General features: G+C 42.0%; 1 protein-coding gene across 1 annotated transcript; it reads right to left on the bottom strand.

Moving 5' to 3' along the window:
- Window positions 1-5,852: 5,852 nt before the first annotated feature.
- On the bottom strand, window positions 5,853-7,373 carry LOC137373332 (insulinoma-associated protein 1a). The gene has a single exon (XM_068038156.1). It carries the CDS (start codon window positions 7,371-7,373, stop codon window positions 5,853-5,855), a length of 1,521 nt encoding a protein of 506 aa, XP_067894257.1.
- Between the last annotated feature and the right edge of the window lie 15,561 nt (window positions 7,374-22,934).

The following is a 22,934-nucleotide window of genomic DNA, read 5'->3' as shown; positions in this document are numbered from 1 at the left end:
AGAATGCACTTCCCAAGTGAAATGAAATAAAATTGATTTCCAAATGAATTAACTTCGATCTTTTTAATACCCCTTATGCATTTTTGAGAGTGACTTAAATCTCAGAGGGGAACAAATCAGAGGACTTCAGCAAAAGTAACAACTGAATCATGCTCCATGCCAGAACTTGCAATTCACATTTCAAAACTTAGTAATTTCTCAATTTTATTAATGCATATTTTACACATGCCATTGGAAACAGCTGTAGAGTAATCCTGGCTCTATACCCTTCCCCTCCCCACAAAAAATTCAATTTGAAAATCTTATGCTCCTCAGTCTTTTGTACATGTAAGATTCTACAATTTGTTCTGTCGGAAGTATATTTATATGCGTTCCTGTTATAAATAATTTTACAGTTTTGTAAGGATATCCTGTTATCTGAGAAACTTGTAACACTTTAGACTTTGTTTCTGCTATTTCAGACAATAGCACAGAAAACACTTTAGACCACACAGCTTAGATTTTCCTATAGCTGCTGTTAATTCTGTATTGCAGACTTTTCATTCAATCTGCTTTTGCACTACTAAACTCGGCAAATTTCCCAGGTTCAGCATAATTTAAATTTAGGGGGGTTTCTGGGAAATCCACCTCAAAAAAGGGCATGGGCAGAAAATCACTGGTCCCTGCAGAAGCCTAAAGTGGCTGGCTGCCATTTGTGCAAGATGTGTCACCTCAACATCCCAACAAAATCTGTCATTGGCTTACAGTGCATCAGTTGTGTCCTCACCCACAAGAGCTCGTGTCCCCATAACCCACCAGTGTCAATCTCCATGCCCCCAGCGAATCGCATTATTACTGAAAGGTTTACTATTTATAATGACAAGTTATTCTTGAATGTCTTCAAGATCGTAAGAGGTTAGGCAGCATTGCGAGTGAATTTATTTAGAAGCCAGTAAAATGTTGGAGTTGCATCTAAAATTAAAGAAATATGCAAGCCTGTGTATGAAGATAATTAGATATTTTAGTTGATCCTTTTTGGTGTAATATGATTTTAAAATGCTCTAGTACTTCAGGATAATAGGCATATGTTTAACGCAACTCTGATTCTACCTTTAGACTCCATGAGAAAGTTTCCAGCTGTAAAAAAAAAACTTTGGTTTTCTTTTTTCTTTTCAGTATCTTCATTGAAGTAGCCCTGCACTAACTGGCTTGACTTTATAAAGTACTGCCATCTCATGTTTCTCTTTCTACAATATTAAGCTGGCCTACCCTTCTGTTTACTATCACAGATGTTCTAAAGTTAACTATATGTAAATTCACAGAGAGAGCGGGCTGCATTTTAAAATAGGCAGGCGGAAAAATTTGTGACCCACACATATGGGTACCATGGCACGGAGCTGCCACGATTCCAAATGCAAGGTGGGTCCTATTAGGGGCAAAGAGGGTGATTATATGCTTAGAAACACAGGACAAGGTTAGAATATTTAGTGAGTACTTTGCATTAGTGTTTACTAACGGAGATGATGCTGACAAAATACCGGTAGAAGCTGAGATGGTAGAGGGTAATGGATGAAGTGAAAATTGATAGGAACGATGTACTGGAAAGGCTGGCTATGCTTAGAATGGATAAGTTGCCTGGTACGGGTGGCTTGCATCCCAGGTTGCTAAAGGAAATGGGAGTGGAGATTGTAGAAGGATGTGCCATAATCTTCCAATCTTCCCTAGATATGGAGGAGGTGCCAGAGGATTGGAGTGGCAAATGGGATACCCTTGTTCGAGAAAGGATGCAAGAACATTCCTAGTAACTACAGGCCAGTTAGTATTACAGCAGTGGGTAAGGTTTTAGAAATAATAATCAAGGAATAACATCAACGGGCACTTGGAGAGGTTTGAGTTAATTAAGGAGCATCATCGTGGATTTGTAAAAAGCAGATAGTGCTTAACTAACCTAATTGAATTTTTTGATAAAGTAAAGGAAGGCTGATAAAGGGAAAACAATGGATGTTTGACAAAGTACCACATAAAAGGCTTGTTAACAAAATTGAAACTTGTGGAATAGAAGGGTCAGTGTCAGCTGGGTAAAAAATTGGCTTAAGGACAGAAAAAGTGAGTTGTGGTCAGTGGTTGTTTTTCAGACTGGAGGATGGTAGTGGTGTCACTCCAAATTTCAGTGCTAGGACCACTGCTTTTTTGCTATATATAAATGATTTAGATATTGCAATAGAGTAAAATTTCAAACTTTGCAAATGATACCAAACTTGGAGGTGGGGCAGACAATGAGGATGATACCAATCAACTGCAATAGGACATAAAATAGGCTAGCAGAATGTATAGACAAATGGCAGATGGAATTTAATACAGAAAAGTGAGAGGAGGTGGACATTGGCAGAAGGGAGAGGGAGAGGCAATATAGACAATGTGCAGGGTGAGAGGGACGTGAGGGGGGGGGGGGGTTTCATGTGCGTAGATCATTGAAGCTGGCAGGACATATTGAGTAGTTAGCAAATAATTTGGGATCTTGGGCTTCATAAATAGATGTATTGAGTACAAAAGCAGGGACGTTACACTGAACCTTCACAAAGCTCAGGTTAGGTCACAACTAGGGTATTGCATCCAGTTCTAGTTACCAAAATTTAGGAAGTATGTGAGGGTCTTTGAGAGGGGATTTGCCAGAAGGGTTCCAGGGATATGCAATTTTAGTTACAAGGTTAGATTGGCAAAGCTGGGGTTGTTCTTCATGGAACAAAGGATCTTGAAGGGAGATTTGATCAAGGTGTGCAAGATTATGACAGGTTTAGATAAGGTAGGCAAAGAAAAGTTGTTCCATTAGCTGATGGTACAAGAACTCGGGAACACAGATTTAAGGTTTCGGGCAAGAGATGCAGGGGAGATGTGAGGAAGAAATTTTTTTATGCAGCACTTGGTAATGCCTTGGAACTTGCTGCCTATGAGGGTGGTGGAAGCAGAGATGATGAATGATTTCAAAAGGAAATTGTATGGGACATGAGGGAGATTAACTTGCAGGGCTGTGGGGATAGAGCAGGGATTGCTCTAAAGAGAGCTGACATGGACTGTATAAGCAGTCATAATAACTGACTCTAAAGATCATTTATATTGATTGCTCATCCTTCTGTATCAACAACAGTGCATTCAGTAATTTCAAGTAATTTTGTTCATGAAAATAGCTCAAAAATGACAAGCAGAGTAAGAAAATACGTAGAGTAGAAATTATTTTCACGTATGAATCACATAGCACACGAAAAATATCTAGTGGTAGAAATATATCACTCGCATGAAAAGCTATTTTAGTACTTCACTAAAACAAAATTGCAATTATTTACATAATGTAGTACAAGGTATGCAAGGCAAATAATTAATATAAAGATGTATTAACATTAATATTTTGCATTTTGAAATAGATTTCAATAGACACTTTAAGGTGCTCTCGTTCAAAATTTTGCAGTTCATGCCTTCTTAGTTGCCGTGTGGATGTTCAGTAAAACAGTTAATGAGAGCATTCATCAAAAGGAAATATCGTTTACCTATATTCTACAGAGTATTTGGTCAGTAAGTAGACTTTTCCCAATCAGAAAATTCGGTTTTATATGTAATTAATGTATTTTTCTCTGCTTTATAGACTACTTTTCCCCACCACGAGAGGGCAAGTAAGGAACTTGCTGTCGAACCTTTACTGGTGATTCACAACAGCAAAAAAAAATATTGTTTCTAGAACAAGACTGGTTGACTCGCCCTGCATTTCCACATTCAGCTGAGATCCGAAACCCGACATAAATGGGATTGGGAGAAAATTGGTTTTGCGCAATTGCAAAACAACTAGCAATCTAGAAACCGGGACTAATAATCCAGAGCCTAGAGTTCAAATCCGACTGTGGTAGTTGGGGAAATTAAATTCAGTTAATTAAATTAATATGGTATAAAAGGCTAGTAAGCTACTGCTTTTGTCATAAAAACCCATCTGGTTCACTAATGTCCTTTAGGAAAGGAAAACTGCCATCCTCACCCAATATGCCCTATAAGTGACTCCAGACCCACAGCAATGTGGTTGACTCTTAATTGCCTTTTGAAATGGCCGAGCAAGCCATTCAGATGTATTCAAGAAGGGGGCTCACCACTACCTTCTCAAGGGCAATTCCAGGTGGGCAACGCTCACATGCCGTGAATGAATTTAAAAAAATCAATATTTTGTTTAAGTCCAATTGTTGCTTCAACTGCAAAATAAAGTTCTGGAAGAAACATTTTTTTCATGCCAGTAAGAAGAAAAATCCTGAAAAAACATGATTTATCAAACCCATGAATAGCAGTTAATATAAATATGAATGTGAAAGTAATGCTGTGCAAATACAATATGATCTATGCACCAAACCCCACATTTGTAAATACTAATTAAATGGAACAGTAATATGTTTTCAGAGCACTTATGACGTCATTGTTTATATTAAATCGTTCTCACCAAAAGGAGATACTGGCATCATATGATATGCAAATATCTGATCAGATGCTCAGAGGATTATGGTGACACAGTGGAGGTTAGGATGTTCCAATCATTAAATTTAGATTGTGGTATTTTCTGAGTACCAGTAGGTTCTGACTAAAGTTACTTAACGAAAAGACAAATGTGATGTCAAAACAGGTAAATGAGATTTCGAGGATTATCGGTGAGAACGGTCAAGTGGAATGAAAAGTTGCAGAGTAAAGGAGAAAAATTAAGACCATTGGGGAAATGATGTTCAAGATGGATGGTAAATAGGGAGCTAAGATAGTGGATAAGTTGATCTTTTTGGTATCTGACACTTCGACCATTAAAAAAAAAATTCCTGTTAAAATATATCATTTACGTGCCCACCTACCATTGTTCCAAGAATCGTAATACTGGCGCAAAATCCTCTCCTGCTTTGATGAGCCAATGCATATAGTTAAAAAGTCCTATAAACCGCCTATCGAAATCAATCCGTAGTTAGCAGGTAAGAAAATTACAAAGTCTGATTTGTTTATGCGGCTTTATCTAAACTGTTTAGACGTGTGTAGTGGCAGCAATCTAAAATGAGCAGCGGTAAAGTCAAAAAATGTCGTAGTATTAAAACATTTACTTTAATATGAAATAACATAATTGAGATCAATTATGTTGAATCAAATCCTAATGGAGACTAGACCAAAACTGTATTGCATGGTTATTTGAAACCGATTTCCTTACGCTGCTTTTTCTCACCAATTGGTGGTGTTAAAATCACTATGATAAGCACATCGCTCTAAACAACGTTAACAAAATAGGAGCATAAAATGTTAATTGATTTGGTGATATTTAGGTCCAGTTGGTAAATCATAGAATAGACGCTGTAAGGAAATTGGGACTAAAACGATATTTAACTAGTGTTGATGTAGTGCTGACGAACTCTTACTGAACAGCTAGCGCACTTTAAAAATGAGCTACGGTCTAGCACGTTTACAGTTTCATCAAATACAGTAGAAAGTTAGGCTGCTGTAAGAGCAAGTTCCTGCTTAAGATCATAATTTCTTCAGTGAGCAAGAATTGCTTTTAAAAGTGTTTCACTACTTTTTGAAAAGGGTGGAAGAATTACATAGAATTACAGCACAGGAACAGGCCATTCGGTCCAACCAGTCCATACTGGCCGTTTATGCTCTACTCACGCCTCCTCCCATCCTAACTATATCTGCATAAGCCTCTATTCCCTTTTACTCCATATGCTTATCCAGCTTCTCCCTAAAAGCATCTCAATTATTCGTCTCAGTCACTCCTTGTGGTAGCGAGTTCCACATTCTCACTCCTCTTTGAGGAAAGAAGTTTCTTTTGAATTCCCTATTTGATGGTGATTAGAAAGCTGCCTCCAGTAACATTAACAGCCCGGCCTGATGGGCAGCTGCAAGAGAAGGACCTGCCTATTCTCTGACGGGTGGTACTTGTTGATGTGCCTGGTGAGTCCCGGCGAGCTGAAGAAGGTCGATGGGCAGTGTTTGCAGGAGTAGACCTGGCCTTGCAGGTCGCCGCCGTCAGCATGCTCTTCGGATCTGGGAACAGCGCAGTTCTCCCCGCAGCCGGGGCTCAGCAGTGCTGTTTCCCCGCGGTTCACGGCATGCCACAGCAGATGTTTGTTGCGGATCTCGGCAGACGGCAGGTACACATCGCACAGCTGACAGGGGAATGAGATTCGGCTCAACTCCAACCGGTTGTGGACGGTCGACTGGGCGGCTTCGTGGGCGGCCAGATGTTTTCTCAGGTAAGCCTGTCGGCGGAATCTCTTGTTGCAGTAGCGGCACTGGAAGCGTTCATCCTTCCCAGGAGGTGCAGGAAGCAGTGCGGCGCCGGCACAAGGCGAGCCCGAGTCCTTGGAGCTGTCCATGGTGTCAGGGCTGCCCATTGACTTGCTGCTGCTCTGTTCCCCAAAGCTCAGCGTCTTGGAGTTCTCCTTGCTTTCAGGGTCTATTCGGTCCGGGTCTCCAGGGCAGTTCTGCCTCTCCTTTCGTGGGTGTGGACCATCGCTGTTCGCCCCGGGACGAGGTTTGTGCCACCTGCGGTGCGAAGCCAGGTTAGCTGGACAGCTGAAGACTTTATCGCACTCGGGGCAGCGGTACTCGACCCGGACGATCCTGGAGCATTTGTGCTGAGCTAGAGAGAGGGGGTCTGAATATCTCTCCTTGCACAACTGGCAGATAAATTCACCTAGAGGCTTGCTTGATGATGACGGTGACGGCTTGCAGTCCCTGGCATCCACTTTAATTCTTAGACCTAGAACGGGAGAAGTGGTCACCTCGTCTTCGAAATTCAGTTTTCTGACTACTTTGGGCTTCTTCGGCGTGGTTTTGTGTTTGCGGTGCCTGGAATCTATGACATCTCGTTTGCTGTCGTGCAAAGGTGAGTACAGGTGAGTAACGCCGCCCCGCTTAATATCTGCTGGGGAAAATGAAGGATGCACCAGGATACTTTCTATCGGCTTCAAGGAGGCAGCCGCAGAGAAGGACGCAACAGAACCAGACGAACTTAAACATCTGTCCAAAAAAGCGTTTTCGCGTTTTTTGTCGGTAGGTTTGATGGGGGTGTAGGAAATATTAGCCCAGCTAGAAATGTCATACTCTGAAAAAGTGCTTTTAGTGCAGAATACACCTGAAGCACCATCGTCTGGTAGCGCGCCGAATCTCTGGGCTGGGTCCAAGACTTTATCCTGTGTAGATCCATCTTGAAGCGGATCTGGGCTGTTCCTCTGAGAATTTGCCTGTGAAATACTGTCTGGACATTCGACTGTCCGCACATCCGCGCTCACAGGATGAATTTCCAGTAGCTGATACTCTTCCTCAGTCCGAATCCTATATGAAATTGGAGACGATTTATTGTTCCTTTTTACTAAAAATCCTCTAGGCATCTTTAAACCAGTATTAGATGGTTTTCCAAAGGTGAATCAACGTGTATTTTGAAAGGGGGCTATCTACAGATTTCAGTATTTTGCTGGGTGTCTGGATTGGATGTGTGTTCTAAGCAGTCGGGAAGTTATAGTACTGACTGTCGACATGACGGCCTTGCTTTTATTGATGGAGAAGCGTTTTGTTCAGAGTGGAGATAGTCCAATCAGTGAACGGGGACGCTAAGGATGGGGCGGGAGGTGGCGAGAAGGGACAAAGAGGAGGAACGCGGCATGGTCTGTTGTGACAATTGGTAACCAAGGACGATCATCAGATATATGGTATGTAAAGAAAGCAAAAACCAAGACGAAAATCTCCCTCTCTACACACGCGCACACAAACACACATACTCTTCCTCACACGTGTAACTTTTTAGTAATGACATAATTTGCTGCCGCTTCCACAGTAATTATAGATGCACTAAATCACAGTTACCAAGCTACAGAGTACCTCATGCGCACCAGAATTCTGCAGCATGTTTTCAATGGCAGCTTATTTGATGTAAATATTTTTTCTGGCGCTGTACAATAATTTTGCCTAAAATACCCCGTGCTAACATGACTGTCCTTTTGTGTTTTACACCCAGTTACAGGCTAAGTACAATGTATCTTTCAACCATTTGGAAACTGATTCGTTCTATGTGAATGACACAGTTTCTATGCCTCCTCCAGGACGTTTTTCACTGGTAAAACCCTCTTTCTACATACTAACCTCATGTCATGTCAGAGTAAACGAGTTAGTGATCTAATAATTGTTTTGTCATTGAGAATTGATGCCTTGTTATTTATTGGGTTTCTCTTGCGATCAATGCGCATGCTTTGAATTATTCCAAAACGGAAATCAGTTTTTGGATTCGGCTTAACTGTTGGCATAATTGCGTTATATATGATGGCAATAAACTATTCGACGTGCAGAGACCATGTAAAATAATATTTCTACTGATCAAAGATGATGTAAATATATTCAATTTCATAAGGTGTTTCCTAGCAGCAAACGATTCCGTATATATTAAATCTTTACTATATTTGGAGTAATTCTACACAGTTTGTTTTATTTTTGTTGAAGCAAGCGTGTGATTTTCTTAAATACATGATTGAATTGCATTGCAGTTTCTTTGTTACAGATGCGGGACATAGTGTTCAATCTATAACTTGGCGAGTTTTTAAAAAACATGAGCACGCAACAGGTGTCTGCAATGGGTAACGAGACGACAAATTGTATAATGTGCAGATCGACCTAACAGTGTTTGGGGTTGAACACGCGAAAGTGTAAAGCCTGTAGAACGCAGTCCTATCAAATAAACATCCATTCAGCCATGTTCATTTTATAGCGAATTTGCCGTCCATAAAATATAGAAATGCTTGGGTAGAAATTCAACAATGTAATAATAAAACTGGATTTATTTCGACCATGATTGTTTTAAGATTAAACCACTGGTTCAATGTGTAGACAATAGCGGCGTTCTTGGTATTCGAATTTCACTTACTATTGTGTGAGAAAAATTTGAATCATACCTTTCAGACTGACACGGTCAATCAAACCCATCATGCTCATTGAATGTGAATTTTCGGGGGGTGTTACAACCTAAAACTTTTTACGTTATGAGCCAAATAATTGTATATACTAGGACAATGTGTTCTGCACTGTCTGGTGTTGTTGAAAGTGTGTAGCTGCGAGCATTAGGACGCGTGTCGCTATAATTCAGCCTCTCTATCCCTCTCTTTGATGTTATCGTTTCCGAAAGGAGCGGATTATGCGGATTTTATGGTCGTTGTTTGGTCAGCAAGGGTAACGGGATTGTAGAGATGGCGAGCGGGTACACTTTGAAATTGTAAATGTTGAGTCTGAAGGAACTGAGTATATCTCCATGCTTGAATAAATATTTAGAGTAATTAATGAGAGTGTTTGTTTGGGGAAAGGGCCAGTTTGTTCCACTGCCTGTGTTCAGTAATCTGCCATCTCCGCCCAACCACCAGCGTTTATTTCCATACAGCTGCACATTTTTGCCTCCAGCCAGCACCAGACACAGCAGGATTAACTGTCTAAGCACTCCTGTCCTTATAGGAGTAAGAAATCTTTAAAATACACTTCTATTCAGGCGAAATCAGATTACAGGCTTAAATGTTACTGGGGTCGGGGGTAGGGGGAACGATAAAGCGATATAGTAGAATTATGATTTTATTGATCGCACAACTTTAGTACTGAGAGCCATTGGCTTTTTTGCCTAAGTGGTGCAGGATCTTTAGACATTTCGCATAAAATCTACCAGGAATCTACCGCGCCATCATACCCGTAGAAGCTTCTCCCATTTGGTAGAGATTACATCTCCATAAGAGTTTAGCTGGACCATACTGAAAATATATTTTGCAAATGTTTTTGTACCCATAATGAAGTTGTGTGTCATAGCCGTGTATGGAATCATTACATACATCATATTTAATCAAAATGTGTTTATCACCAATACACTTGGCTGCTTAGTTTATGCAAAGCAGCTACCATTCTGATGTTGCCTTGGAATCGCTTAAAACCTTAAAGGGAGAAATTGATTTTATTATAGTGCAAGCACCTGTACACTATGTCATACACAAAAGAAAAACGTTGGGACACAGGAATTCTGATCCTTGTAAATATTTGAAATCAATACTATCGCGCGTTACTGATTAAGATACAGTACCCCTGGAAACCAGAAGGTAAAAAAAGAGGTGTCGGAGTTAACAAATCAACCTGAATTAATAATCTCACGCGCGAATGATTGGAGATAATGATATGACTTTTATCAGTCGGGGAGTTAGGCCAGTGACAATATTGCGCGGCTTTTCCGTCGTCGCTGTCCTTTCAGCACCGGGGGAATTATCTAATGACGCAATGGAGTCAAACACAGGACACGTTTATTTATATTAACCCCGACTAAAGAAATCTGTTATATTTACTAAACCAAATACCCTCAAAAGGCTGATGTGCACAACTGCATTTATTGCTTTACAGTATAATGAAAAGGTGTTTGACCAAGTGGAAGATTTAACCTTGCATGTAGTTTGGCAAAAGATAAAGGGGAGATATACAGGTGGAATTGTTTGTTTATGTAATTATTGCTCCTAGGTTTTATTTTTCACTGTGAGCAGCGCGTTGTTTGAAGCAAATGCGCTGAACTCGGCGAAAGGATAATGCCTTTCCAAGGTTTCACGTCGAGAGGATTAGCACAATATAGGTTGTCATGCGTTATTTCAGCATATCTTGTTAATTATTATTGCATCTGATAACTAAATGGATGAAAACTAACAACATAACACGGTTGGAAGGTGCCGAATATTCTGCCTAATACGTATCTCGAACAGTGCCGGCAGATGCCTTGTGTTAGTTTATTTATATTTGTGTAGTCGCAGTTTTTTGTGTAACCCGAAGCTCGCTCAATATCTGGCAGACTGCAGTAACTTGATACCAGGTGACATGTGTGTCCCTGACACTCGGTAATGATTAGCCAACGCCGGATTCAATACAAAAGTAATGGCTGCAGAAGTCTTTAAGTTCCCCTTTCTCAGCGTTTGTTTAAGCCGCGTAAAGATTGGATGTATAATATCAAGCACCATTTAGGAGTTTAATTTCAAGTGACGCCCTCATGCTCTGAAAAATTCAGAATAGCCATTGTACGTTTGCAAGTATATTTACTAATCCATTGCAGTAAACAGAATGCATACTTTCGATGTCGGGAAGCTTGGATAACACGGAATATTGTGAGCCGAGTCAAAAAGAAAAAGGAAGCATTTGTAAGGGCTGGAAGGCTCGGAACAGATGAAGCACTTGAGGAATATAAAGACAGTAGGAAGGAACTTAAGCAAGGAGTTAGGAGGGCTAAAAGGGGTCATGAAAAGTCATTGGCAAACAGGATTAAGGAAGATCCCAAGGCTTTTTATACATATATAAAGAGCAAGAGGGTAACCAGGGAAAGGGTTGGCCCACTCAAGGACAGAGATGGGAATCTATGTGTGGAGCCAGAGGAAATGGGCGAGGTGCGAAATGAGTACTTTGCATCAGTATTCACCAAAGAGAAGGAGTTGGTGGATGATGAGCCTAGGGAAGGGAGTGCAGATAGTCTCAGTCATCTCATTATCAAAAAGGAGGAGGTGTTGGGTGTCTTGCAAAGCATTAAGGTAGATAAGTCCCCAGGGACTGATGGGATCTACCCTAGAATACTGAGGGAGGCAAGGGAAGAAATTGCTGGGGCCTTGACAGAAATCTTTGCATTCTCATTGGCTACAGGTGAGGTCCCAGAGGACTGGAGAATAGCCAAAGTTGTGCCTTTGTTTAAGAAGGGTGGCAAGGATAATCCAGGAAATTATAGGCCGGTGAGCCTTACATCAGTGGTAGGGAAACTATTAGAGAGGATGATTCGGGACAGGATTTACTCCCATTTGGAAACAAACAAACTTATTAGCAAGAGGCAGCATGGTTTTGTGAAGGGGAGGTCGTGTCTTACTAATTTGATTGAGTTTTTTGAGGAAGTGACGAAGATGATTGATGAAGGAAGGGCAGTGGATGTTATCTATATGGACTTTAGTAAAGCCTTTGACAAGGTCCCGCATGGCAGACTGGTACAAAAGGTGAAGTCACACGGGATCAGAGGTGAGCTGGCAAGATGGATACAGAACTGGCTCGGTCATAGAAGACAGAGGGTAGCAGTGGATGGGTGTTTTTCTGAATGGAGGGCTGTGACTAGTGGTGTTCCACAGGGATCAGTGCTGGGACCTTTGCTGTTTGTAATATATATAAATATTTGGAGGAAAATGTAGCTGGTCTGATTAGTAAGTTTGCGGACGACACAAAGGTTGGTGGAGTTGTGGATAATGATGAGGATTGTCAGAGGATACAGCAGGATATAGATCATTTGGAGACTTGGGCGGAGAAATGGCAGATGGAGTTTAATCTGGACAAATGTGAGGTAATGCATTTTGGAAGGTCTAATGCAGGTGGGAAGTATACAGTAAATGGCAGAACCCTTAGGAGTATTGACAGGCAGAGAGATCTGGGCGTCCAGGTCCACAGGTCACTGAAAGTGGCAACGCAGGTGGATAAGGTAGTCAAGAAGGCATGCGGCATGCTTGCCTTCATCGGTCGGGGCATAGAGTATAAAAATTGGCAAGTCGTGTTGCAGTACAGAACCTTAATTCGGCCACACTTAGAATATTGCGTGCAATTCTGGTCGCCACACTACCAGAAGGACGTGGAGGCTTTGGAGAGGGTACAGAGCAGGTTTACCAGGATGTTGCCTGGTCTGGAGGGCATTAGCTATGAGGAGAGGTTGGATAAACTCGGATTGTTTACACTGGAATGACGGAGGTGGAGGGGCGACATGATAGAGGTTTACAAAGTTATGAGCGGCATGGACAGAGTGGATAGTCAGAAGCTTTTTCCCAGGGTGGAAGAGTCAGTTACTAGGGGACATAGTGCGAGGGGCAAAGTTTAGAGGGGATGTGCGAGGCAAGTTTTTTACACAGAGGGTAGTGAGTGCCTGGAACTTGCTGCCAGGGGAGGTGGTGGAAGCAGATACGATTGCAACTTTTAAGAGAAATCTTGACAAATACATGAATAGGAAGGGAATAGAGGGATATGGGCCCCGGAAGTGCAGAAGGTGTTAGTTTAGGCAGGCATCAAGATCGGCGCAGGCTTGGAGAGCCGAATGGCCTGTTCCTGTGCTGTACTGTTCTTTGTTCTTTGTTTGTTCACTCATATTTAACAATTTCGCAATACCTTATATAATATACTACTTGTAAATAGTTGCTCTTGAACCACTTCCAGAGCGTGGTCGCCAATATTGATGGATGGAGCATTTCTGACATCCTGCCCCATGATGTTCGTTTTCTTGAGGCTGATGGTTAGGCCAAATTCATTGCAGGCAGCCGCAAGAAAACGAACATCATGGGGCAGGATGTCAGAAATGCTCCATCCATCAATATTGGCGACCACGCTCTGGAAGTGGTTCAAGAGTTCACCTACCTAGGCTCAACTATCACCAGTAACCTGTCTCTAGATGCAGAAATCAACAAGCGCATGGGTAAGGCTTCCACTGCTATGTTCAGACTGGCCAAGAGAGTGTGGGAAAATGGCGCACTGACACGGAACACAAAAGTCCGAGTGTATCAGGCCTGTGTCCTCAGTACCTTGCTCTACGGCAGCGAGGCCTGGACAACGTATGCCAGCCAAGAGCGACGTCTCAATTCATTCCATCTTCGCTGCCTTCGGAGAATACTTGGCATCAGGTGGCAGGACTATATCTCCAACACAGAAGTCCTTGAAGCGGCCAACACCCCCAGCTTATACACACTACTGAGTCAGCGGCGTTTGAGATGGCTTGGCCATGTGAGCCGCATGGAAGATGGCAGGATCCCCAAAGACACATTGTACAGCGAGCTCGCCACTGGTATCAGACCCACCGGCCGTCCATGTCTCCGTTATAAAGACGTCTGCAAACGCGACATGAAATCGTGTGACATTGATCACAAGTCGTGGGAGTCAGTTGCCAGCATTCGCCAGAGCTGGCGGGCAGCCATAAAGACAGGGCTAAATTGTGGCGAGTCGAAGAGACTTAGTAGTTGGCAGGAAAAAAGACAGAGGCGCAAGGGGAGAGCCAACTGTGCAACAGCCCCAACAAACAAATTTCTCTGCAGCACCTGTGGAAGAGCCTGTCACTCCAGAATTGGCCTTTATAGCCACTCCAGGCGCTGCTTCACAAACCACTGACCACCTCCAGGCGCGTATCCATTGTCTCTCGAGATAAGGAGGCCCAAAAGAAAATAGTTGCTGGAAAGTACAGTTGCACACTGGAATCCTATTACACAGAAGCGCGGGTGGGTTAAAAAGTTGCAACTAACCCCAGCCGCATATACATCCGTAACGACCACAAAAGATGCAAGTGGAAGAGTTGGTAGTAATTTCGACATATCAGGACATTACAAGGAGTTTGGTTGTATGAGGATTCTCTGTTCCTAATTTAGCTGTATATTTTTTATTCTTTCATAGGATGTGGGGGTTGCTAGCAATGCCAGCATTTGTTGCCCATCCCTAATTGCCCTTGACAACTGAGTGGCTTGCTGGACCATTTCAGAGGGCAGTTAAGAGTCAACCACATTGCTGTAATCTGTAGTCACATGTAGGCCAGACCAGGCAAGGATGGAAGATTTCCCTCCCTAAAGGACATTAGTGAACCAGATGGGTTTTTACAACAATTGATGATAGTTTCATGGCACTATTATTGAGATGTGAATGCAACCACAGCCATGTGATTCTGCCATGAAAAACAGGCACATGGTTAAAAAATAAAATAAAACAATGAAAAAAAATAAAAAAGGTGAGTGCTCTGAAGTTATTGACCTCAATGCAAAGCTGTAGACTGCCTAATCAAAAGACGAGGTGCTTCTCCATGAGCTTGCGTTGACGTTCACTGGAACACTGCAGCAGGCCCATTTTTTTTTCTTTTTTAAATTATTTAATTTTTTAACTATGTGCCTGTTTTTCATTTTGTGCTTTTGGACAGAGCTGTTCATTATTCTGCCATTAACACTCTCTGGACTAATGCTTTGTTTTTCACCACAGCCATTAACACACTCTTTGCCTTTGTCCCATGACATCTTTGCTATTTAATCTCTCCTGCCCTCTGCCCTATCACACACCTTCCCTTTTGTTCTCTACCCCACCATGACCTCACCCCCCCAAACCCTTCACTTGCTTAAAACCTAATACATTTCTCACCTTTCCCAGTTCTGATGAAAGGTCACAGACCTGAAACTTTAACTCTGCTTCTCTCTCCACTGGTGCTGCCTGACCTGCTGAGTATTTCCAGCACTTTCTGTTTTTATTTCAGATTTCTAACATCTGCAGCATTTTGCTTTTATTTTAGCATATGTTCATCTCAGATCTACTGATCTGTGTGAGTACAGAGCAATGGGAAGTAATGACATTTGTGAATCCCTCTATAATGTTAGCTTATTCTTGAAGTGAGTTGAACATGCCCACATGTGCATCTTAATGTGCATTAGACTCCAAAGACTCCTTATTAGCAGTGGAAGCATTCATGATGTTAGCTTCTATAGCTTGTATAACAGAGGTCACCACTGTAGATACCACGAGTTTTGCTACATGTCCAATGGCAGATTGCAGTGCGGAAAACCATTGCTCTCTGAAATCACTTATGTGGGAGATAGCAATGCATATCTGGGTGCTGGACTCCTCTAAACTACCTTGAGAAACTTCCATTACTTTGTGCAATGAGGCAATTGATTCAACAAAATCCTGCTGCTGCAGCATATTCCATTCAACAACAGGTCTAATTCGGTCAGTATCCTATGTTTCTCCTCGTGGGGGAATCGAGAACTGAGGGACACAGTTTCAGAATAAGGGGCCTCCCATTTAAGACAGAGATGAGGAGGAATTTCTTCTCTTACAGGTTCGATAATATTTGGAATTCTCGACCTCAGAGAGCAGTGGAGGCTGGGTCATTGAATATATTCAAGACTGAATTGGACAGATTTTTGGTCTACAAGGAAGTCAAGGGTTATGGGTGGGTGGAAGTGGGGGGGTGGGGTGGGCAGGCAGGAAAGTGGAGTTAAGGCCACAATCAGATCAGCCATGACCTTACTGAATGACCGAACAGGCTCGAGGGCCAACTGACCTGTTCCTGCTCCTATTTCTTATGTTCTTTATCTCAATGCTACTCAGTTGGGGCAGTCAGCATTCTGAACCTCTACTGGCTTCTCATCGCTTTGGCAGTGGTGATTAGGGTATCACCCTGTGCTTTAATATCCATATCAGTATTAATATTTCCTACCAAGTGTTTATCTTTGTTGGTGCCTAATTAAAATGAACAGGGATGGTGAAAATAGTGCTCAGGTGTGTGGAGCCCTTGTGATATGGTTGTAGGGGTTCTTCTTGCTCTGTGCCTTACCCTATGCTTCCATTTTAAAGTCATTATGATTATCTTCTATCATGTTTATATATGCAACTGCCTGCTTTAAATAGAAATAGTGGATTGTTAAATTATCAACCCATTGGCCACCTCCAATTTTCATAGAATGATACAGCACAGGAAGAGGCCATTCTACCCATTGTGCCTGTGCCGGCCCTTTTGTAGAGCTATTCAATTAGTCCAATTCCTCTGTGCTTTCCCCATAGCGCTGCAACCTTTTTCCCTTCATGTATTTATCCAATTCCCTTTTGAATGTTGTTATTGAATCTGCTTCCACTACCCTTTCAGGCAGAGCATTCCAGATCACAACTCGCTGTGGTAAAAATGTTTCTTCATGTCATCTCTGGTTCTTTTGCCAATCACCTTAATTCTGTGCCCTCTGGTTACTGGCCTTTCTACCAGAGGAAATAGTTTGTTTACTCTATCAAAACAGTTCATGATTTTGAACACATCTATCAATTCTCCTCTTAACCTTCTCTGCTGTAAGGAGAACGTCCAACTTCTCCAGTCTCTCCACAATTTCTCCATCCCTAGTACCATTCTAGTAAATCTCATCTACAGCTGAGGTCTAAGCAATGATTTGTAAAGGTTTATCATAACTTCCTTGTTTTTGTTCTATGTCTCTATCAATAAAGCCAAGGATCACATATGTTTTTTATTTATCAACCTTCTCAACCTATCCTGCTACTTTCAAAGATTCATGTATTTACAACCACAGATCTTTCTGTTCATGCACCCCTGTAAAACTGCTTAAAAACCATTTCATTTTTATTGCCACTCTTCATTCTTCCTTCCAAAATGTATCACTTCACACTTCTCTGCATTAAATTTCATCTGCCATGTTCCCCCAGTTCATTAGTCCGTCTACATCTTCCTGAAGTTCTTTACTATCCTTCTAAATGTTTGCTACATTTCTGAGTTTGGTGGGGGAGCTTGGAGATTCGGAGGGAAGGACTCATGCTCCTCCTAGCCCACAACCCGTGCTTAAAAGGCACTTACTTTCTCCCCCTAAGCTGTCCTCACCTCCCTTCAGCTATTGTATTTCCAAAGGTCTGCAAAATTTGCCCTCACACTGTAAAACCCACAAAGCAGGTTAAATCAGAGTCTTCCAGCCTCATTAACATATTTAAAATGCCAACCCACTTCCTGAGAGCAGATTGGCTGCCCACCCCTTGTTCCACTTCAGTAATAGTCAACAGGTTGGAGCCAGCTTCCAGTCGCACTTGGAATTTTTCCAGATTTAACCCTGCCACCCTCCTCCAATCCCATGCATTCACATATGTTAAAATTCCCCCCATTGTCTCTAACAGTTCCCCCATTAGTGACATTAGTCTAACTGGCCTGCAGTTGCTAGGTTATCCATCTCTCTTTTTTTTAAACAGTGATGTAACATTTACAATCCTAAGGAGGATTGGAAGATTGTGGCCAGAGACGCCATAATTTCCATTCTTACTTCCCTCAGTAAACTGGAATGCTTCCCATCCAGACCGGGTGACTTTTCTACTTTAAGGACAGCCAACCTTTTAAGTATAAAAGCAAAATACTGCGGATGCTGGAAATCTGAAATAAAAACTAGAAACGCTGGAAATGCTCAGCAGGTCTGGCAGCATCTGTGGAGAGAGAAGCAGAGTTAACATTTCAGGTCAGTGACCCTTCTTCAGAACCCTGTTAAGTATGTCCGTTTTATCTATTTTTATCCTATTAGTAAAGTTATGGAAGGATTCATCAATAGCACCAATAACCTACACAACAAAGTTCATTTCAGGTTCCACCAGAACCATTCAACTCCAAACCTCATCATATTCTTGATCCAGACATAATTACAAGGATTGAATCCCAGATGAGAGGTAAGAATATCTGCCCTCCGCATCAAGGCAGCATTCAACTAAATATGGAACCAAAGGTTGCGGCAAACAATAATGAGAGTTAAAGGAAAAACCTTCCCCTGGATACATCAATATCTTGGCCCAATCATCTTAACATAGTGGCTGCAAGAACAAGGCAGAGGCTGGTTACTCTGTAGTTAGTGAGTTACCTCTTCAACTCTCAAGGCCTTTCCACCATCAATAAGGACTGTGATGGAATACTTATCACTCACCTGGGTTAGTGTAGCCACAACAACACTCAAGTAGCTTAGCATTATCCAGGACAGAGCAATTCATTTGATCATGCCCTGGTCATTGAAGTCAATATTCCACCACCACCACCCACTGCACCCCCCCCCCCCCCCCCCCCCCACCCATCCCCTCACCAATGCACTGTGGCTACAATACATATGATCAATGGGATGCACTTCAGCAACTCACAATAGTTACTTTAATAGACCCTCCCATCACTCGAACTGTTACCAAGAAGGACAAGATCTGACTGCAATATGTATCACCAATCCTTCATCATCAGTATCCTGAAATTCCTTACCCAATATCATTTTAAGAGCACCATAATCCCAAAGACTGCAGTGGTTCAAGGAGATAATCCACCACCACTACCTCAGGACATTTAGGGATGGACAATAAATATAACTTTGCTTGTGTTTTCACGTTCTGTGAACAAATACAAAAATGTAGATGAGTAGTGTTCACCTGTATCTGGTCGAACATCTGGGTTCTCCAGTTTGTGAAAAGAGCAGCAATGGTACTATGAGTACATAAGCCATAAGCACACTGATTTGGTTACCTTATTCTCATTACATAGGTATGATGCACTTGTACAGTTTGTATGGACAAATTCTTGAAATATGTCAAGCAAATCACAGAATAAGTGATTAATATGACACAGTGAAAATTCTTTGTGGTATTCCAATCTCAACAAACTCTCACTTCCAAGCTTTCTCCACCAAATACACCATTCTTTCCTCATGCCATATTGAAACTTTCAGATAACATTCCACTAACATCTGCATGCTTTACCCTCCTATTAGGTGGCAGATTTCACTTAATATTTGTAATAAAATTAAAGTCGTTGGTAATTTTACCCATGGAAATTGCTTGCTTTTCTCAAGTGTGATTTAATTTCCCCTACCTTTCTTGTTATATTCTTATTAATAGTTCCAGATCTGTGTACGATTTTTTGAATATATATTTTACATCTGCTTTTATTTTTAATAATGGGGGCGACAATTTGTTGTTGCTGTGCCTTTTTAAACTGCACAACTTCTTCAAAACCTTCTGACGGGTCCTCTGAATGCAATAGAGGGAATTCCATTACTTTGTTGCATGCAAGGAACTGACCTCCCCAATGAAAATATGCCTCCATTTCTGCATCATTGTGTTCACTGACACTTTCCAAACCTCCTTGGTGAAAATGCCGTTCAGCTCCCCACTCATCTCCCACCCAATTCCACGCTCCACAGCAAGATTATTGTACTTTTCAAAGTTTATTAGGGCCTTTATGGGTTTGGGAATGGTGAAATTCGCGTTATTGGAAGAAGCTATTGATTGACATCCAGTGTTTCAGTGCTGCGGACAGATTGACATTTCTCTCACTCGCCACTGACGAAATGTTTTGCGCTATAGCGATTTCATTTGAAGATCCACTTAAAGCTCGTTAACATTGTTTTGTGTGTATATGTGTGTTTTAAATAAAGAATGCCAGACCTTGATGCAGTCATTTGGCATCATAGCACGAAGTCTGATACAAAACCATGAAAGAGATTTCTAATTTGAAAGACCTCTATTGGGTCATCTCGCTGTCTTCTCCGTTCTACAGAATACATCCCCAAGTAATTCAGTCTTTTGCTCTTGTTCAAACTTTTGTTCCTATTATAATATTTACTATTATATACGTCCAATCCCTCTACACCTCCATTCCCCACCAGGATGGTCTGAGAACTCTCTGCTTCTTGTTCAAACAGAGGCCTAACCAGTCCCCATCCATCACCACTCTCCTCCGCCTGGCTGAATTTGTTCTCACATTGAACAACTTCACAGAATCACAGAATCACATAATTGTTACACAGCAGGAGAAGGCCATTCTGCCCATCATGTCTGCACTGGATCTCTGAAAAAGCAATTCACTTAGTGCCATTCCACCCCCCCTTCTCTCCATACCCCTGCACATTCTTCCTTTTCATACAACAGTCTAATTCCCTTTTGAATGCTTCAATTGAACCTGCCTCCACCACACTCTCAGGCAGTGCATTCCAGACCTTAACCACTCTCTGCGTGAAAGAGTTTTTCCTCATGTTGCTTTTGTTTCTCTTACCCAATTCTTTAAATCTGTGCCCTCTCGTTCTCTATTGTTTCATGAGTGGGAACGGTTTCCCCCTATCTACTCTGTCCAGACCCCTCATGATTTTCAATACCTCTATCAAATCGCCTCTCAGCCTTCTCTTCTCCAAGGAAAACAGTCCTAACTTCTCCAATCTATCTTCATAACTGAAATTCCTCATCCCTGGAACCATTCTCGTGAATCCTTTCTGTACTCTCTCCAATGCCCTCACATCTTTCCTAAAATGTGACACTCAGAACTGGATGCAGTACTCCAGTTGAGGTCAAACTAGTATCTTATATAAGTTCAACATAACTTCCTTGCTCTTGTACTCTATGCCCCTATTAATGAAGCCCGGGATACTATATGCTTTATTAACCATTCTCTCAACCTGTCCTGCCACCTTCAATGACTTATACACCCAGGTCCTTCTGCTCCTGCACCCCCATTAGAATTGTACCCTTTGCACCCCCTTTAGAATTGTACCCTTGTACCCTTCTCATCCAACTCCACGAACCCCCTAAATAAAAGGTGTTACTATGGATGCCCACATGGGTCCTAGCTATGACGTTTTGTGGGATAGGTGGGACATCCTTTGTTCTCATCCTACTCAGACCCTCTCCCTCACCTCTTTTTCCAGTACATTTATGACTGTTTCAGCGCTGTTTCCTCCTCTGACTGTGAACTGGAAAATGTCATCGAATTTGCTTCCAATTTCTATGCTTCTCTTGCCTTCACATGTTCCTTCTCCAACCCTTCCCTTCCCTCCCTTGACTTCTCTATCTCCATTTCTGGAGATAAGCTATCAGCCAATATTCACTATAAGCCCACTGACTCCCACAGTTACCTTGACTACACTTCCTCACATCCTGCTTCCTGTAAGAACTGTATTCCATTCTCCCAGTTTCTCTGTCTCTGCTGCATCTGTTCAGATGATGTAACCTTCCATACTGGGGCCTCTGCTATGTCTTCTTTTATTCAACAACCGATGATTCCACCCCACCATGGTTCATGGGGCCCTCAGCCGTGTCCATTCTATTTCATGCAGTTCTGCTCCCACCCCTTCCCCTCACTTCCAGAACTATGATAAGGTTTCCCACCCACCAACCTACATATTCAATGGAGCATCCTCTGGCATTTCTGCCACCTCCAGTGTGATGCCACAACCAAACACATCTTCCCCTCCCGTCCCCTTTCAGCATTCCAAAGGGACCATTCCCCCCATAATACCCTGGTCCACTCATCAGTCACCCCCTAACACCCCTTCCCTTTCCTACAGCATCTTTCCATGCAAGCCCAGGAGATGCAACACCTGCCCTTTTAACTCCTCCCTTCTCACTATCCAAGACCCCAAATATTCCTCCCATGTGAAACAGCAATTTACGTGTACTTCTTTCAATTTAGTATACTGCATTTGCTGCTCACAATGTAGTTTCCTCTACATTGGGGAGATCAAACATAGACTAGGTGACTGCTTTACAACACATCTTCATTCAGTCTACGAGTGTAACTCCAAGCTTCCAGTTGCTTGTCATTTTAATTCTCCACCTTGTTACCACTCTGACCTTTCTGTCTTTGGCCTGCTGCAGTGTTCCAACGAAGCTCAATGCAAGTTCGAGGAATAACACCTCACATTTCAACTGGGCACTTCACAACCTTCTAGACTCAACAATACATTGAACGATTTTACATCATAACCACTGCCCCAATTTTGTTTCATTTCTATTTGCTAATTTGTCTTTTTCTCTCTTGTTTCGCTCTTATTTCCTTTGCTTTCTAATTGGCAGCTGTTCATGATCTTGCCGTTCATACCTCATCTAGACGCGTCTTTTGTTTCTTTACTTGTTCCATTACGTTCGGCCTTGCACTATGAAACCTTTTGTTATTTAATCTCTCTTGCCCTCCACCCTATCACAGACTTTCCCTTTTGTTCTTCTTCCCTCCACCGCCACCCCCCCCCCCCCACCCCCCGCCTTTCATTTGCTCAAAACCTGTTACTTTCCCCAGTTCTAATGAAAGGTCAAAGACCTGAAATGTTAACTCTGTTTCTCCCTCCACAGATGCTGCCAGATCTGCAGAGTATTTTCAGCAAGTTCTGGGATTATTTGCCCCGTTTTGTGAGTTTTTTTCATCTATTTTGTTTTTCTCCCATTCCGGATCAAATTCTCTTGCTACTTTCCGCTGATGTGAATCTGTCATATTTATATGGGAATATCAGATAGTATCTGAGTTCAAAAACCCTAAGCACCCTGATCTATTTGGGTATCCCATGTCATTGCACACATTATTATGCACTTGTGCACAGTTTATATTGAAAAATCACTTAATATATCATGAAAGTCACAGAATATTGGGTTAA

The sequence above is a fragment of the Heterodontus francisci genome, chromosome 9 (assembly GCF_036365525.1).
Source record: "Heterodontus francisci isolate sHetFra1 chromosome 9, sHetFra1.hap1, whole genome shotgun sequence".
Taxonomy (NCBI): Eukaryota; Metazoa; Chordata; class Chondrichthyes; order Heterodontiformes; family Heterodontidae; genus Heterodontus; species Heterodontus francisci.
This window is presented reverse-complemented; position numbering and strand designations above follow the sequence as displayed.